Source organism: Cygnus atratus, chromosome 1 (genome assembly GCF_013377495.2).
Source record: "Cygnus atratus isolate AKBS03 ecotype Queensland, Australia chromosome 1, CAtr_DNAZoo_HiC_assembly, whole genome shotgun sequence".
Taxonomy (NCBI): domain Eukaryota; kingdom Metazoa; phylum Chordata; class Aves; order Anseriformes; family Anatidae; genus Cygnus; species Cygnus atratus.
Genome location: NC_066362.1, coordinates 124716857 through 124736685, shown reverse-complemented (window position 1 = coordinate 124736685; position 19829 = coordinate 124716857). Strand labels below are relative to the sequence as shown.

Below are 19829 nucleotides of genomic sequence, written 5' to 3'. Positions count from 1 at the left end.
GGGCTGACCTTGGTCTGCCCTGGCTGCTGGCACCCACAAGTGACTTCTCATGGACATCCGGCAGAGGTGCCTCCACTAATTACAACCCTTCTTCAGACTAATTTATTACAAGCGTAGAGCCTCGTGGCTATTTGTGACTCACGTAATGGATGAGTTAGAAGGTGGGTGTGAGCTCCTCTTCTTTTGCTCTGTTAAAGGCATAGTTACAAGACTTTTCCCAGATAAATATAGTGGAACCTTAGCTATTTCCCAGCAAGCACAGTGCCTGAGCGGTGATGTCCCCGAGCAGGGACACCCAGAGCAGGCTGTTCGGGGCCATGCTGAAGATCTCCAAGGAGGCCACGCTCCTCTCCAGGCTAAAGCTTCGGTGGCATTTTCATGGGCAACTTCCAGCCAGGTAAGAGGAAAACAAAACATGGGGCTTCTGCGGGGGGCACAGGGCTGGGGGTGCACCAGGTGCCACAGCAGCCTCTGAGCGAGCCTTGGCTTCCTCCTCATGTGCCCTTGCAGTGCCAAAAGGGCTTCAGGCTGCTCGCTTTGGGCTAGGGCACGGCGGGGGCTGACTGCTTGCTTGGAGAAACCCTGCCAGCTGGTAGATCTCCTAACAGGGCTTTTCCCCCTCCTTAGGTGGGACCTACTATTTGCTGGAAGTAGCATTCTTTGACAGTATGTTGGTACCAAGTGTGGGAATTAGATCGAATTTTAACTGTTCAAAGGCAATGCTTAAATGCATATTTCGTGCTGAGATTTCTTTTGATTGTTCCAGGTAACATATTCTTTAAACATTTTGGCATTTAAACAGTTTGACTTCAGGAAAAGGAAATTAATATGAGATGCTAAAAACATTCCTAGAGAACCTAACTTGTAGTAAGGTGTACAGAAGAGCAAGCAGGTTGCTTCTCCTGGGATGGAGATTTAGCCATAGGCTTATTCACCAGGTCTATTTAACTTGTCCTAAGGAAAAAAGGAAGGGAAAAAAGAAAAAAGAAGGAAAAAAAAAGGAAAAAAAAAAAAAGAGGAAGGAACTAACCAGGCCTCTCCAAGTATGCCTGTGCCATTACAGTACCCTAGTTGTTTTTATAGACTAACAAGCTGGAGCCATCAGTTACCTTACTGAAACTGAGAGTCAACACTCTGAAATAATTTATTTTATGATAATTTCGGCCCGGTGGTGCTTTTGGGTGAATAAATGTTGTTGAATGCCTTGCTGAAAAGGGCACCAGCTGTGTTTTATGGCGCACACTTGAAGGTTGCAGCTGCATCTCATGGTTCCGTGGCAGCATCCCCAAAGGCAGGGATTTCCTGCCGAGTGCTGAGCTGCCCAGAGGCTGCTTCCTTTAAGGTGGGTCAGTGCAGCGAGGGGTTGTCTCAGGGCAGGAAAGAGAAAGGAAAAAAGCCTCTGCCTAAAAAGAAACTGACAGGTTTCGGCTTCCTGGCCGGTATTTTTAAGGCTTGTTAGAAGGAACCTGGTGCTGCAGGAAGCGCGGGTGCCGGCCCGCAGTGCCTTGTGACTGTGACGGAGGAAGGCGTTTCTGCAGTGTGGGATTTTGTGCTCTTTTCAGTGGTGCCCAGCGCCAGGCCGAGAGGCAAAGGGCACAAAAAGAAACACACCAGGAAGCACTGCTTTGCTGTGTGGGTGAGGGAGCGCTGGCACAGCCCACCCAGAGGTTGTGGGGTCTGCTTAAGAGTGAGCTTATTGTTCTCCAGCTCTCGAGATAATAATTGACCAGACTTTAAGGAAACGCTGCCTCAAAATCAGTGATAAAAGTTGCCGGCAGTACCCGCACTCGAGGAGCGAGAGAGATCTGGGCAGGAGGAACCTGGACAGCAGGGGAAGCAGGAGCCATCCTGGAGTCACTCTGGAGAGGCTGGGCAGGGCCCAGGGCCGGGGGGCACTGAGATGGCGGCCAGACAGGGGTCTGCAGGGCAAGGCGGGGCGGGGCAGGCGAGGGAAAACAAGCTGGTGCTGAGAACTAAAGACCCAACGTGGAAACTTTGTGGGGTGTTTGTCAGAGGAACCCCAGGGTCGGGTGCCAGCAGCGATGGCCCAACTCCCCCGGGGAGTGGCCACCTTCGTCCCCCCAGCCCAGGAGCCCCCTCAGGGCTGGCTGCTGGCTGCTGAGCCTCCCCAGAGGCTTGCAAGAAACACCAACAGGCAGTGTCGGGCCTGTCCATGGCGGCTCGCCCCGCAGCCTGCCCAGGCCTCAAAGCATCGTGCTCTGGAGGCTGGCGACCCACGGCAGGCCCCAGGTGCCTCGTGCCTCCGCTGCACCCTCGCGTGCCTGCTGGAGGCTCGCAGACGCTGGGGTTTGTTTCCTCCTGCGGTTCGGGAGTGAGTCATGGGCTGGCTGAGGGTGCTCCTGCACCTGCTCCTGCACTCTGGCGGTGCCTCAGAGGACACAGGCAGGCAGCCCGGATAACGCAGAAGTCAGTGGCACGGACCCGAGCATCGTGCAGGACGGGGCTCTCTGCTGGCGGAACCAGCGGGAGGCAAGCAGGCGCACTTTTCCTCCCCGAGTCCTGAAAACAAGGCCTTAAATGCCAGCCACGCAGGCTGAAGTGGGGTTTTCACCAGCGTTAGGGGGCAAAGGGCTGCGCCAAGCCCCCAGCCCGCCCGGGCTCGCCGGTGAGGCTGCACCGCAAGCACGGCACCAGGGCTGGCTCGGCCCCAGCTCCAGACACCATTCCCAGACCCTGGCAGCACGTGGACGCTGTCAAGGCTGGTGCATGACAGCAAACACACTGCGCCCAGCCAGCCTCCGTGCTTTCAACAGCCAGCTTTCGTTCGGGCAGTTTGTAAATGAAGCTTTTAAGATAGAAGATCAGGAAAAAACAACAACAACAACAAAAAAAAACACCAACAACCAGCACAGCTCGTGGGTACACGCAGGGATGATGTCAGCAGGCTGTGCTGAATAACAACCCCCCTTTTTTGTACAAAGCCAAAGTATCAGCGCAGCGCTGTGAACTGAGGTTACCTTTATGATTCACTGTATGAATGAGCACTCTGGGCGCATACAAGAGCGCCGTACGAGTCAGGAAATGGCTCTTTCAGGTCTTGCTACAAAAGGAAGTGAGTCTGAGGCTTGCTAAATTTACAGAGACAACACGAGTGAACTTAATCTAGGACAGGGGGTGGGGGAAGGGAAGAATCCCTTTTGCTATGGCTGGATACAGAACTCCGCATTTCTGTACACACATTTTAACAAAAAAAAGAAAGGAAAGGGGCCAGAAATGTGGTCGTGAGGGCTGACTCCATGGCTTCCGGCTTATGACCCGTGGCTGACGTGTACGTGCAGCTGCTTAGGCTCATCTGGCATAATGCTTTGTCGTTCTCCCTACCACCAGGAAGATGAAAGAGCTTTTTTACACCCCTCGGGGGAAGCTGTGACCTGGCACAAAGGGAGCACTGGCGCACATCTCTGCGCTGGGCTTTGCTTGCTCCCCCTCTGCCTCGCAGGTTCAGGCTGGGTGCCAGGTGGTGACCGTGGTCAGCTCGAAGCAGCAGGTGACTTCTTCAGTGGCAGGGGTGCCGGAATTGCGTGAAGGTACTTCAGGAGAGATTTGTTTTGTTGTTACAGTGGGACAGAGAACACAGGACTGTGAAAAATTTCAGTACGGAATGTGGTGTGTTTGTGTAGCCAGCACACAGTTATATCCAGAGAAGGAAGAATGAGGTTCTCCTTTTAAGTTTATGCTTTTACTCAGGCATAGGGTTGCTGTTAGGTTAAAATGCATGCTGAGCAAGCCCCTAGACCAAGACCTGGACCTGTTCACACGCAGCCCCTTGGTGTTCATCTGCGAGCTACCTTCCCTGGGTAGGACGATGCCACTGATGAAGCCAAGTGGCTACAGGACAGCAGTAAGAGACTTCTGAGTGCATCTGCCCTCTGACACATAAAGCACGTAGCAGATGACCCATCTTACTACTTCATGCGGCTGTCTCACAAACTTCAGCTTAGCACTCGTGTTACGTGTAAAGCACATCCTTTAGCGTTAGTCCCTGTCAAATTAAATTCCTGAGTCTTGAGCAGGTCCTTTATTCACAGTATAAACACAAAGAGAAGTTCCCTGACCAAGCTCCTCCATCAACCCCCACTGCTGTCTTCACGCTGGGCGCGGAGACCTGAACTTTGGGATCGTGAGTCTGTGCACAGCTCAGGCTGCTGCATGGCTGTTCCTGGGAACACAGTAGCAAGCCGCTCAGGATCTGTCTCCCTCTCCCCAGGACCATTGAAAACAAAACAAAACAAAACAAAACCAGCAAACCTTTAATAGCCCAGGCCTCACAGGACACTGTACCAGTTATGAAGATCATGCCTCAGTAACCGGGCCTGGTGATGGAACATCACATTCCACTTTCCTGCCACAGCTGGATATGGTTCACAAGACCACCTGGCTTTGGGTGTGGGTAGATGTAAACCTTTAAATGTACCTGAACAAGGCCAGCAGAAGTCAAGAGAGCCTGACAGCTTAGTTTGGTGCAGGCCCTGTAGCTCTGTCTCCCACCCAGGAAAGCCATTTTTAGAGGAAGCACACTAGTAACCAGCTGTGAGATATCCTGAGCCCACCTTTGATTTCTCCAGCTTTCAACCCCAATGTAGCAGCTACCAGTAACACCAGGTGAAAATGTGGTAATAAGAGCAGCACTCTGGTGGAATCCATAAACTTTGGGATAAAAGTCCAGATCAGACTCTGGTCTTTATCCAGAGATTGCCAATAATGAACTTTGCTGGAAAGGAATGAATGGCAGAGAACAATGCAATTGCACTGATACACCAACACTGCTTCCAGAGAGACCCTGAGAAAGCTGTCAGCTCGTCACCTTAAAAACAATACACCGACAAGAAATACCAGAATCAGCTGGCGGCCCGGACTCAGAAGGACACGATGTTGTTACAGGGGCATCTCTTTTCCGCTAAAACATTTTCTGCTTTGTACTTATGATGTTACTATCCAAGGTTTTCCTTGTAAACAAGAAGCTTTTGGACCTGTCAAAAACATTGCACCGTGGTGCTGACCTAGCCAGTAGCCAGGCCATCCAGATGCAATAGCTTTCCTGCTTTGAGATGCTGCACCCGGGAAGGCCCGTGGGAAGTTATGTAGGCTTCTCTGGCAAGCCTGAAGAGCTGAAATGCAATCTGTTAGTAGCGGTTTATTATGACAAAACTGGCTTCACAAGGAGTGTGGAGTTTGTGGGAAGGTATGGAAAGAACAGTAAAAAAAAAAATGAACACAGAAGGGGCTTATATCTGTTCTGAGGTAAATGTGCTCACACGGATTTTTCTGCCAGGACTAATGAGCAGAGCTGTAGCAAGCATCTTCAACTCCCAAGGTGTTCTTTTCTCCAGCTCTGAAATAACTCCCTCTGTGCCAGTCTTGCTCTTTCTTGCACTGCAGAATTATAGTTCTTTGCAATGGTGACAGGTGCAATGAGGAAGGCTCCAAAATACTTCAGCTAACACCTTTGCTACTAAGTCTGTCCAGAGCTTCCTGAAGTTAGAACGTTGTCTAATTTTTACAATGAACACTTGTGCCAAAGTACTGTGTTCTTATTCAAGGTTGCAAGATTTTCCACATTTACCTGGCCTAGCATGATTATTTGATGTTGGTGATGCTATTTCTGGCAAAAGGAGAGGCTACTTTGTCCACTTTTACTCAGACAAATACGAAACTTTCTATAGGAAACTCCATCTCAGCACAAGGGCTGCATCAGCTAACCTGATGATCTCCAGTTCTAAGATTTTTACATAATCCAGAGGTTAAAGACTGTGTTTCTGAGACAGCATTGCAACCTGTCCTCAGCATATCTGCTGACGCTGCCACCAAAGGTATAGAGAGGAGTTTCCACATTTGCACAGACTCGGTTACCAAGTTGACAGGCTTAGGGTAAAAGGTTGACCAAACTGCTGATGTGAAACTTGGGTGGGGAATATACTGTTTTCAGCTTATGTTGTAACACCCACAGGCAAAGCCTGGCAAAAGATAACACACACACAAAACATAAAAACAGCCCCCAGCACCTGTGTATGCATACATATATACATACATTTGTATGAACAGCGGCCAACTGCTCCTCGTTAGGAAGGCTTGTGCCAAGTGAGTTGGATGTTTACAATCTCTTGCACTCTCAGCAGCACGAAACATTATTTTTCCGTCCTTGTACAAAAAACTGTAGCTAGAAGACATAAAGGAATGATTTCAGTTAAGGCTATCTCGATCACATTTTGGAACCATCCGCTTGTCATCTGTGTTTGCAGGTGGTTGAAGCCAGTCACTTCCTGCTAGATAAAAGCATTCCACTTTGCAGTCTATTGTTCTGGGACATTTTTAAGCAGCAGCATAAATAGCCAAGACGAAGATATGATCAAATGAAAAGCATTTGATTCAAGCGATTCTTAGTTAACCCAGGATTTTTTAAGCACACCCACACACTCGTATATAAAGATTAAAAGCTGTTCTGTTTGAGTGAGCATTAGTTAATGCAGCAGATGACACAACGACTTTCATTTTGCTCTCACGGGCAGCAGAGAACCAAAACAGACAATAACTGCATCAGAAGGAGAATGAGGAGAAAGCACATGGTGGTGGAGTCTAGGGGGGGGTCAAAACACCTGAATTACCAGGTAATTATCTTCTTAAATGCCAATGTGGCATATGCTGAATATTACCGAACAAAACACAGGTATCTAAATTTGTATTCCTAACCCAATGGTAATCATTTTCTTTAGGGTATGAGAATGCATAAGGGAAGGACTGTCTTTAAGGGAAGAAAAATCTACGCTTGTATTGCGAGAGTGGTGTAACAGCAGTTACAGCTCAACTGATGTTTGCCCAGGTTCCTTTCCACTACTGACAAAAACACTACTTTGATCCTCCCAAGCCTCTTTGAAACTACACCACCAAATTCAAGCAAGACTTCAGCTCCCTCTGCTAAATCAACATCCCGTCTTTCCCAGCCTGAAGGATTCACAAAAACAAGCACCGAACATGTTGCGAGATACTACTTTTCTGCTTGAGGCGACTACATGCCTTATGCCTGTATTAAGGAACCTGCCTGTTTTATAATGCCCACGCAGACTGGTATTTGTATTGCCAAGATTCATTTGTTTTTCTCTACAAGTTTATGGAATATGCCCAGCCAGAATACCCAACCAAGTAACAACAAAGATGTTTGCAAATGTTTTAAATCCTATTTACTTTGTATTTTCTTGCCTGTTCCTTTTAGATAACCTATGTATCGTACAGGCACTCGTCTAAGTTCCAACCTTCCCACTTCCCTCGTGTTCATTAATGATTGATTTAGGAACATTTAAGGCTCACCAACAGAGCTTCAGGAGCTCTGAGCTACTTGGATTACAGTAACTTGTGAAACAGCACAATAACCTGGATTACAGTATCTTCTGAAGCACCTCCAAGACAGATTAGTGGAAATAGCAACAAATGATGAAAGGGCTTTATTGTGCAAAGATTTCAAAATGCTGGAAATCCTTTTATATTTCCCTTCGCCTCGCTCTTTCTCCCCTCCCCTAGCCAGGAATGAGGAAACAGCCAAGTTATTCTATAGCTGGTTCCCACCACTGCCACGTTCTGATTCCCATCGAGCTGTGCATTCAAGCAAAAACAAGGACAAACGTTAACAGCTCCATTCCCATCCATCTGCTAGACAGGAGCTCACAGATGCTTCATTATATACCTCCACTGGCACTGATGAGGCAGAAGATTTGTATAGAAAGGAGGGGGAGACTCAGACAAAACACAAGATTCATTGTAATTGTTCTCATTCGTTATTCTATTAGCTAACATTAACCAAAACATCGTGCTACTTTAAGCTTTTCCTCACTGTTAAAAATACAGGCATTGTCAACAACATCTCAAGAACCTTTCATACACTGTATAAAAGGTCACACACATGAGTTTAAAGAAGATGGGAAGAGGAAAAGAAATCATGACCGGTTTATGCAACTGGATTTTTATTTTACATATAAATAATAACAAGACCGAAGAATTTTGAGACTTGCTACTTGCAGTGCTGTTCCTGCAATGGGACAAGCATGGCAAACTTGAGTCCCACCGCAGAACTGAGGATTTGGGTATCGAGACTGACCCAAATGTAATGTCCTTTCTCAGGTTCCATTCCAGAAGCCCAGGCAGCACACTCTCAATCTTTCCTGAGAGGGAAGGCAGATTAGTCACATTCAAAATCAAAATGGATTCAGACAGTTTTCCTCTTTTTCTTGGGAAATCGTTGCTTACATCTGTATTTTTGTTCACCTAAATAATAAAAAAAAAAAGGGACAGATAAGGGGGAAAGGAAGAGAGAAAGCAGAATTATGGTATCATAGGCCTTTTCTTTCCATTGTCAAAGTGCAACTACAACTTTTTGCTTTGATATTGCAGGTTGATCAAAACCTATTTCAGGAACACTCAGTACAAATTTAATTCTAGTACAGAGATTTCAATATTCATATTATTGACAGTACACCACTGTCTGCTCTAGACAACTTGATTCCTATAGTTGAGCTGTATAGAAATAGAAAAGAGAAAGAACACTTCATAGCAACAAAACCCCAACTGGAGTCTTTTGTAATAAATCAACTTTCTCAAATGGAATTCTTTTTAATTCCCACCAAGTGCATTTTTTAAATCTCACTTTCTCTGGTATAAATCTAGGGTAATTCAATGGGAACAAATGGAATTAGATAAAAATAAAACCTGAACAGGGTGAAAGTGACATATGCCACGGAAAAACACAAGCTTGTGTCACTTTCATGAAACTCTTCAGTACAACAGCTGGGTAAAATTAAAACTTGCTTCTCCTATGAAGGGATGTAGCTTGAGCTGTAGTTTGCATATAATTATGAACTACAAACATGCACTAAAGGAGGTGCAATGCTCCTATTTTTTGGAATGGAGAAATATGTTACTGCTTCCAAGAAAAACCAATTTTGTGCTTGGCTGACAATTCACAATTCAAGGAACCACGCTGGGACAAATCCTTATGAGGAAAGTATGATTGTGTTTATTTTAGTAACCAGATTCAACTAGGAGCATTGACAACGGTTTAAAATACAGTGAGACTTTCATGACTGATCTCATGCAGAATAAACAAACACGTCTTTTCAAAGATCACAGCAGTGGCCCAACCTTTGGGATCACTCAAATCCAGCAAAACATCTGGACTTGCATATGGCGTTAAATAACTAGGTTTGATTTCAAGCAGAAGAAACAAATTGCCACCCCCACAGAACAGATGGAAATTGATACTGAATTGAACTTTCACCATCTGGTTGCTCTAGGCCAAAAATCTAGTGGTTTTGTTTACGTATCTCCTCCAGAAACAACATGAGGCAAAGCAAGTAGATTTCAAAATCAGCAGCACCCAGATACTTTAAACATCTGAGTAATCTTAACTCTTTAAAAAGAAAGACGATAGAGCATCTGAGACAGCAGCCACTAAAAAGCATTCCTCAAAATTTATGTTCATGTGGTAAGCAATGCTGAAAGAAAATAAAAGCTATTTATGGGTTTCTGTTTGTATTGAATCTCGGTATTTGTACAGTGTCCCACATAAATAAAGAAAAATTCAATTTTCCTGGCTTTTTAATTATTTAGTAGCTCTACCCTAACTCACCAGCAGCACAATGGTTTTAGCGAATTTTAGAGAAGCTTTCCTCCCACTTGGTTTTCCTGAATATCTTTACTCAAAACAAGACTGTTCTTCCTATTTTCATGTATTTTTATTTTATGTGGCTATTGTATAAAATACTAGCAAAACGTATTTAGAAACTTCATATTCTGAAGGAAAACTAATTCCTACATCTGAAGGAAAAACTAAGGTACTCAGCAAATCAGCCACTCAAATACCTTTGCCCTTATGAGAACTAGCTATAGCAATTAAAAATACATGAATGGAAACAACATTAGAAACTAGTTTTACTGTTAAAGCTGGCTGTGTAATGGTAGAACGCTGCTGCTCAGCAGATGTGTGCACTTCATCACATCTGCATAACATTTGTGACTGGTGGTGACGCATGGAAGAAAAAATTGGTGCAGTTTTCTAAATTTGGACTCTATTTACACAGTTGTCAGTTAGGGAAAAAATAATTTTACTGGTAAATGGAACACTGAACAAAAAATAATGAAGTCTCTACAACGCTAGAATCATTTTCTGATGAAAAATAATTCTTAGCATAACATGAAAGTAATACAGGACAAAAACAAGCAACTACAAAACATGTTCAGAAAAGATATCCTTAACATTTGTTCTCTGAGAAGACGATAATCTGATGTTTTGTCCTAAATGTTGTCCAATTCCATTACTGTTTGTGATAAGCCTCAGACACACAGCTATTTTTGTCCTACGAATTAGAACTACTTTTAGAAGTTAGAAGAGTTTTGTTTTGTTTTCTTATTTTCCTTAACAATCACAGGACTTGGATGAGTTTAGAAAGCAACTCAGTAGCAAAGTCATACCAGAACTGGAGTCTCAGCTCTAGTTTCTAGCTCAGAGAACTGGGAAACGCTACCCCTTTTCCTCCATCACTAGTTCCCAACTGATGAAGCATGTCTCATTAGCGAGGCGCATCAACACGAAAGGTCAGGCACATCATGGACTGTTACAAGCTGTAAAATGTGGCTGTACCCTGACATTGACAAAACTTTAGCGAAAACGTAACAGCAGGGAAGAGGTTCCTCTCCCCTCCTTCACACCTGCACAGCTGTGACAAAGAAGGCGAAGAGATTTTTGGTTTTGGTACAGGAGGCAGAAATGGGAAGAGAAGAAGAAAAAATAAACTAACAATATATTAAAAAGGCCTTGTTAAAAGAATTCATAACCCATCGAGGACACATTTACATTTACTTTCTATACTGTAAAGAAGAAGAATTTAGATAATTTAACTGAAGCACTGTTAAGAAGAATGCATATTCTGGACAAATGTGAAGTTTAATAAAAATAAAATAGAAATTGTTACCTCTCTTCCCCATTTCATCAATATGAAGAAGATAACTACAAGTCAAACCTAATGTTCAGCTTTTCCAGGTTATTTTGCTGCTGCAGCTATATACCATCACCAGTCTGTAGCCTTTACCTGTTTGATGGCAAGTGATTTGGTGTTCTACTTCGCGGCGTGCTCTTCATTTGAAGCAGCATGGATGTCCTGGGGCTTGTCACCCTCTGCATCACCCTTGAGGCAACAAAAACAATCCATGATTAGTATTTTTGCTACAACAGCAGACCTTTTAAAAAGATGAAGCAAAAACTTCTTGCAAAATCAAGTGGTTGATGAGGCTAATTCATTATGATATACCCCAAAAATGATCTCAAACTGTTTCTAGGATTTTAGTCTTCCTGTAGTTAGCTTAGCAATTGAAGGATTTGAAAGAACAAGTAGTTCAACAGAAATGCTTTAATTGACTCATTTTTGCCTGCATTAATAAGAGAGGATGAATTCCCACAGAGTGGTTGCTATTTTGCATTCTTTGAATTCTTTGTGGATTTATACAATAGGCCTCTTTCAGCACATATCCTTTGAAAGACTGTCCTTACACTTTCTCTGAAATAAATGATAGAAATCAAAGAATGAAGAGAGGCTTGTTAGAGCATCTGGTCTATCTATTTGCCAAGTATACTATCACGAACACTCTCTTCATTATGGTTTTAAATAGATATTAATGAAGAAAATACTTAAAGGGCCACACACACGGCTAGGGGACTGAAGCACATGACATACAGGACAGAGACCTGGGTCTGTTCAGCCTGGACAAGACCAGACAAAGGGGGAATCTAATTGCTATCCACCCTTACTTAATGAGTATTTGCATATTTGGAAGAGCCAGGCTCTTCTCAGAGATTCACAGCAGAACACAGTTGTAGAATGGCAAATTTCTGCTAGATATAAGGAAAAAAAATAACACTGCACTGATCACACACAGGAGCAGGTCACCCAGAGAGGCTGGTGAATCTCCACCCTAGGAGATTTGATTGGACAAGACCTGAGCCACCACATCTGTCTTCAAAGCTGGCTCAGCTTTGAACATGGGGATGGATGAAATGACTGGAGGTTGCACCCAACCTCAATTATTCTTACGTTCGAAACGTGAAAATTAAGTTGTGCTTTCTTTTTATTCTAAAAAACAGATTTTTACCAATATGCCTTAAATAAATGTGATGGAAAATATACCAAAAGAATCCAGAAGAGATTGGAAAACAAAAAAAAATTACAGGATGGTTTGAATTTACACTCCAGTACACATTAAGCACTGTGGTAAAGGCACTGAGTCTATGAGACTATATATATTTATGGTCATATGGTGTGTGTGTGTGTATATATATATACACACACACACACACACACACACACACACACGAGACCAGTATATGCTGTGCTGGATATATGGACCCAATACACCAAGATTCAATTATGGAGATAATTCTTGAAGTTCTTATTCAAAATATGTCTAGCAAGATCTTAAAAAGCTAACCCCTTCTTAAAAAAAAGAAAAAAATTCTTTTGATCACTATCCTGGATATTTCATAGCAAATGAAATCATATCCATGAAGCACACCCATTTCAAAGTAATGACCTACTCCATAATCCTCCCGGTACAGGAACTTACAAATTACGACATTTTACAACTCACAATGAACAATCTGACTCATGATGCCTCATCTCAGGGATTACTCAATTCTGAACAAATGAACTAAAAATATGCTGTTCACAGAGGGCTCTGTGTTCTTCCACTTGCTTGTCTTGACTTTTGGAAAAAAAAAAATTACCACCACCTAGGTAAGGTATTTCATCCTAAAAAACAAAAAACAAACAAACAAAAAAAAAAAAACAAAACAAAAAAACAGACCAAGACAACTAGCAATAAAACCTATGGGAAAACAAGGGTTTTGCTCAGTTCCTTTGTATTTGTGAGGCTGGTAGGTGTCATCACTGGGCTTGTCTTTGCTGATCTATCAGCCTGAGTTCTGGGCTCAAATCAGCCCGCTGCTCACACACAAACTCATTTGCTCAATTAGCAATTAAGAAGGTCTTTCAACTCCATCTGCTGTATGTGCCCACTACATCAACAGAGAGTGAGCGAGACTGATAAAGCAGTAATATGGGTGGCCAGAAAAAGAAGTCCTTTGAGGTGGCAAAGGAAGCGAACACACCTAATTTAACAAAGTGTCAAAGTCCTCAAGTCACACCCAAAACAAATCAGAAGCAAAAAACGTGTCTAGATCAACGACCCGAAAGACCGCCTCCTCCATGGCGTTGTCATCGTTAGAAGCGGGCACATATTCAAGACACAGTCCTTCTGCTTTCTGCCGGAACACAGCCACTTTGTAACGTATCTGGGTGGACAGAGTTCACGCGTCAGAGCCGTACCCCGCAGCAGGAGTGGAAATGTTTTGCATTCTTACGCAACTGCGAGCTTCAACTCAACGGTGACTGGTAACAAATCTCCGTAACGCATTCATAAAGTCTTCAAGGCACTGGGATTCCACAGGATTAAAAAAAAATCATTATTTGAAATCCAAGATAATACTGGAATAAAGGGGACTGTACACAATGCTCTTTATAAAGCTTTAATACGTAAGTGATTAAAAAAATGTCAGCTTAGCTCACTGTGTCTAACAGACATGGATCGAGACCTAAACTTTAAACAAACTTCAAAAAAAATAATTATTTCTATCCACTTTTACTTACATATGAAAAAACCAGTCCAAAAGGAACTTAGCCAGCATTTTTGTTTGGTTAGTTTTTTAATTAGACTTTCTCCTTACATTACAGCCTACTCTGATGCAAAAGTCAGTTTCTGTTGCTCCCTCTGAACAGGAGCAAGATGGCTGGGCCCCTTTACAGTGGCACCTAACCACAGAAATTATAACTCTAAAGAGAGGCATACATGTCTATTATGTTTATGGAAAACTCTTAAAAGGTAGAGTCTGGCCACCAGAAAAGAACAACAGTTACAAAAGAAAAAACAAAGCATTCAGGCTCACAGATTAATAATTTACCCTTTCTTCTGTCTCTTTTGTTTGCAATGTATTGCTTAGAATAAAGATAACATCACTGTTTAACCTTATTCATCCTCTCCTAGTCAATCAAAGACAACACGTTCCCAGTTTTGTAATTTTAGTTGAGGTTGAAATTTACTCTCTTAGAAATATGGAACACTTTAAAGATATTACCGTGTTTTAAGTTGCTCTGAAAAGCACAACTTTATGTAGGGTGGATTCTTCCTTTCCCACCTCTTTAACAGTTAAATTCATCACCGCCCAAACTAACAAGTAATAACTTTTACATGTTTTACTCTGTTGTTGTTCTTAGGACCAAAAGCGAGTGTGTGTGACACCATTTTCTGTCCACAGTAGATGTTTATCATTTAGTTCAGATGACCAAACTTTTGCTGTTTATCTATCTATCTATCTATATCAGCCGCTCATGTTGTATTTTAAAAGATACTCAAAACACAATTTAGGTCTGCTATGATCACAGCTTATGCTGTTCACAGTAAAGCTACCCAGTCAAGACGCCGACACCACAACTTCCACTTTCATCATTTCCTTGAGGCAAGTACAGGAAACAAGCCCACCGAAGCCGAGCAGTCTTTGCACTTGGAAGCACTGTCACCAGCAGACACTTAATAAAATACCCAAACAGCTGTGCTTATTTAAGCGTGTGTACATACATACTTACATAAGTACTTACGTTATGTATATGCAGAGAGTATTGGTAAATCACAGATGGTTTCTACCAACAGATCAGGAATGAAAACCAAACAATAAGCTGTAAGAGTTTCTTTCAATCTCTGAAGTTGTTTAAACAACCAAGTGGCAGGCAACAATGGAAGAAATACAGTAAGAAGCAGTCTTCTGCAAGATCTTATTACTCATTGGAAGAAAGTGGGGAAGAGCACGCAAAGAAATGAACAGGGACTGAAAAAGGGGATGTTTTTAGAGCTCTAGCACTGTTCTGCCACTTTGGTAAAAACAATGGGTGCCTGATTCAGTGTCATGGCAAGAGGAAGAATCCAAAATAGCAGAAAATACAGCAAAACACTGATTAGTGTAAAGAAAAGACAGAGAGCTGACCGAAGAGAATGCTTTTTCGATGTGTTTCAGTATGTTTTAGCTCACTGGCTGGAGCAAAACCTGGGTCTAAGCGAGTTGGTATCAGAACACAAGCCTTTGTCACTTGAAGATGAAACCACTGTAGTACAAGAGCTAACAACCCTACAGTACAGTACAAGCGACAGAAGTATAGAGACCAGAGGCAGAAGAGGAAGGGCAGGAAGGCTGTATTTCACAACAGTAATCATCAAATGAGCTGACTGACAAACAAACAACTTACAAGTCATCTGTATTAAGCCGTTGCTCTGAAATACTGATCCCGAAGCAGTTTTCTGTAAACAAATTATAACCTGTTATACATAAAACTACAGCCCTTAAAGTTATGCTGCTGCACAAAAATCTTCCAGCTGCTATGGTCAGTCCAGCCCTCTGACCTAAGAACAGGTATTAAAGCTGACAAACGCAGCAAGAATTAAAAAGAGATCGTGTGGGGGGAAAAAAAGAAGCTGCAATTCTCTGGCTTAACAGTTCAGCCAGCACTAAAAGGCAAAGGTAGAAGAAAAGAAGCGTAGAGAAAGATCTTGCATGACGTTATTGGGCAGAGGGAACAGTTATTCACAAAGACTAGCTGAAGCCACTGCAGGGTATGAGCCTTCATAATTGCAAAACCCCTGTTATGAAAGTTTGATGCTGCCTAAGACTACTCAGAAGGGTTTCAAACACTAGACATCATGCTTAAAAACTGTTCAAAGGCATAGATATGATGCTTTACAAATTTTGCAAACTAGGATAAACAAGGTTCGAAGGACGTATCTTCCACTTCACTATCACTTTTCCTGAAGACTCACAACCTGGCAATATAAATTTTAACAGTAATTCCACTGATTTTTGTGGAATTATTTCTTGTGTGTAAATATGACTCAGGTAAGCAAAAAATTTTCAGAAGATAAAACCCTTAAAATACACCTGGCCTATCAACAAGCTGGTTACTTTTCTTACACCATCTTCTCTTTTGGGAGGAAGAAGTAGTAAAGTTGTCCACTTCATATCAAGGTAACGTATACAGAAGCTAAATAACTACTCCTGCCATCCCTTATTAGGAAAATGTCTCATCCTTCTGTAAATAAAAAATGTGGACACAGATTGTCACTTATGATACCTGCATAGTTTTACCAGAGAACTTTCATCCTGACAACTACTTCCTACAACGAGCTGGCTTCAGGATACTAGAAATCTATACTGTAAATAGCGTATTCACAACTTCACAGACTGACTTGCTGTATGGAGGGGCTCCAGCCAGTGTTTCAAAATGTTGCAGCAGAAGATCCTGGAATTCATCTTTCTTGGCAGAACTTAGATTTGAGTTGATGATGACCTCAGTTTGGCATAGCTTTTTGCCTCATAAAACCTTCAGAAAATTAACATACTGCATCTATTTTAATGACCTACTGCTGCACAAACATGAAGTTATTTGCAGCTGTGGTACCTATCAAACAAATTATGAGCAGCGTAACAAATTATCACAAGCCAAGAAGAGCCACCCATATATTGTTTGACTATTTGCAGGGATCCTCTGTGTAGCAACAGGAAAATGCTAGAGCAAATGACAAAACCAAAAAGTAACATCTTTTGCTCTGGCATGGTTTCACAAGCTGGGTTACATCTGCCATAACAACTCAAGAGTAACGTTTGTATTTGCCTTCATTAGGAAAGAAGCCTAGGTGCCTACTATGGCAATAAGGAACAAATATACCAAACCAACATGATTCTTTCACCAGGCTGTCAAATTAGGGCAGAAGTCCTACAACCTATCCCAGAAAGCTTTCCCAACTTTAGTACATGAGAGTTAGAAGTATTTATTTTTCTTCCTTGGCATTTCTATACCAGTAAAAGCTTCAATAAAAACGCAATAACAAAAATCCTTTTGCTGGAATAGTTGATGCTGATTAGCTGAATCTTATCAGCTATATGAACAGAAAGTACTTTTTTGCACTAGTGTGACACAGCATTAGAGAGAGACTGAAAATGTTTTTCTTGGGCAGACTTCCTCTCTCACCGTAGTGGCATGCTGGTGCTTGTACATACAAAAAAAGTAGAGGCTTTCATTATTAAGTGTGACTGACCACATCCTGGTAGAACAGCACTGCACAGTCTTTAATAAAACAAACAAACAAGCAAAATCTCCCTCTCCCTTCCCCCACAAAACCAAAGCACCTTCTCAACCATGTATTTTATACTGTTTCATAAACTCAGACCAAAGGAAATTTCACAGCAGACTTCTCCCATCAGAAATACTTTTCACTCCAGAGACTTCCGAACTGATGTTTGGCTTCTCTAGAAGTCACAGAGACAAAAGCCTCTCTTTAACAACTTCAGAGGACTAAAAAAAAAAAAAAAAAGAGGCTGCATACTTCAGTGGTAAGCGATCACTGAACTCCTGAAATGCAGGAAATTTCACCCAATTCATATTGCTTCTTCACTTCAGTCACTTTTTTTTTTTTAATCTTGCCTAATTCACCAAGTTAACTGGCAATAGTTAACATTAACGTCTGATTGGTTAGATGAACTTTAGAAGGAAACTGTTCAATGGCATTTCAATTTTTTGTCCAAATAACATTTTGGCATCTAAAGGGTGTGATTTAAAGATTCTGCAAGGAGGAAGAGAAAGAGCTGTGTTTACTTAGTGGTCTCTCCAATTTCACATGCCCTTTGTTTTTCTGCTGAAGTAGCGAGTGCTTGAATAAACCTTATAGTAAGATAAAAGCTTCAAAAGTTTTCGCCTTCCAATAACAATCATGTGTTTCCTTTTGAAAGCCTAGGACACAATAAAATAAAAAGCTCAGCTAAACCTTATTGATGCTGTCTGTTTATCTTTCTGAAATATTTTGATATTTTAATGTTGCTTATTTTTTGGAGACATTTTTTGACAGCCTAGGTTTTACAAAAGGTACAGGATGATTAACTAACCTTTGTTTATTCAAAAAATTACACAAGTACATTTACTCAAATGCCTAGAGGCCAATACAGGGTGAGTATCCCCTGATGAAAGTCTCCACCAGTATTCAGCTGGTGACCATTCTCATCAGATTCAGCAACTGATAGGACATGTGAACATTTCTCCAATCGTGTTTGTTTGGAACTATTCCCACACCTAGACCCACCCAGGGAACTCGGTTCCATACCTGCAACCTCAAGTGCAATTGCCTCTCCAAAGCGTCGCCCCCTCAGTGGCTACCCTTCTTATTTCTTAGACCTCTGTGGGTTGCAAATACCCTGTTCTGGTCAGACAGGACTTCTGGTTTCCAACAACCCAGAACACCACCATTAGAGCCATACACCATTGCCAACCTAGGATGAGCTGCTAAAAGTTCTGAGCTAGGGCTCAATCACGAGGTCCACAATGAAACACCAAGGTTTTCTGCTGGTTCAAACTTGTTTTCAAACCACCTTTTAGTTCTGCTTTGCTGCCTTAAACAACTAAAATAAGAGATGGGAAGCAGTCTGCTGCCAGGGCAGCAATTTGTATCAACAGAAGAAGCTTAGAACAAGCTTTTTGCTTAGAAATCAGGAATTAAATATGCAGCAAGTCTCGCAGTGGATTTAAAACCACTGAAGCTTTATGTTATACTTCTGAATTTTTACTTCTTCAGTTAAAAAAATCCCTGAAAACCTTATCGGCTCTCCCTCAAATATATTTTATCAACTCACACAATTCTTCAGCCTCTTACACTCCAATTCACTGAGCCATCTACATATACTTCTTAGAATCTGTCAGTTTGCTTATCTGTATCAGAGAGGTACAACTACTGAGACAGCTTGTTCCTGTGGGATAATGGAAATGTCTAGCAGATAAAAAAACAAAACATCATTAAGATAATTAACTGCAGAAGCTTCAGACGAGTTATAAATTATGACCTAGACATTATATAGTATAATGTTCATTAAAGCAAGTTCATTTTTAATGTTCATTAAAACATGTCTTCACAAGTCAATGCTAATCTTCAGCGAGTATCATTAACCAATCATATTGCATTAATATTGAAACTTGCTAGTATTTTGTAGAATGTGAAATTCATAATTCATTAGAAGCAGCAAAATAGAATCTTACTTATTTTTTCCCCCACAGTATTTATGAATAGTTGCTCTAGCATAATTATGGCACTGCATTCCGCTCTACTAGACATTACTATCGAGTCACAACACGTAGCACTTTATAGAAGTAAACAATTATAGATAAACAAACCTAAAATCCTTCAATTCACTGCTGTTGTATATGATGTTTGACCACCTCTACAAAGTATCAATTCAGCATTCAAAAAGGCAAGAAATCATATCATATCACTGATGCTTTGCAGGGGGACTAGGGAAAGCTGCTCTGTAGAGGGAATAAGGAGAGCTGCTCCATTCTAAAACTAAAAATTAGCATGTAAGACATTCACTTAGCTGTATTACCAATGTTAATTCAAAAATGCTGTTTCAGAGAAACTTCAGTGCTTGCCAAATTCTTGACTACAAAGCCATTACATTAGCATTTGCTCTGTCATCAGATGCAGGAACCTCTAAAGCAAGGCAGCAGTCTGACACATTACTTTTTATCATAACACAAAATAGTAATATCAGACTTAAAAAAGCAACTTGTACAATAACATTCATCTTTATTTTCTGTTCTAACTAATACATTGACTATGTGAATGTTAACCTGACCATTAGAACAATGTTTAACAAATGGATATCTAGCAAGCACAAACTTTCAGCAATG

The 19829-nt window shown here is 41.8% G+C and overlaps 1 protein-coding gene across 4 annotated transcripts in view; it reads right to left on the bottom strand.

Annotated features, from left to right (window-relative positions):
* Positions 1-7956: 7956 nt before the first annotated feature.
* Positions 7957-19829, bottom strand: part of APOO (apolipoprotein O) — a 31721-nt gene continuing 19848 nt past the window's right edge. For all 4 annotated transcript variants that reach the window (XM_035542179.2, XM_050715687.1, XM_035542176.2 and 1 more), the window contains 2 exons: positions 11094-11189; positions 7957-8274 (listed from right to left, as the gene is read on the bottom strand). In XM_035542179.2, coding sequence (XP_035398072.1) covers positions 11121-11189 — 69 coding nt within the window. In that variant the 3' untranslated portion in view covers positions 7957-8274; positions 11094-11120. The remainder of the gene's footprint in view (positions 8275-11093; positions 11190-19829) is intronic.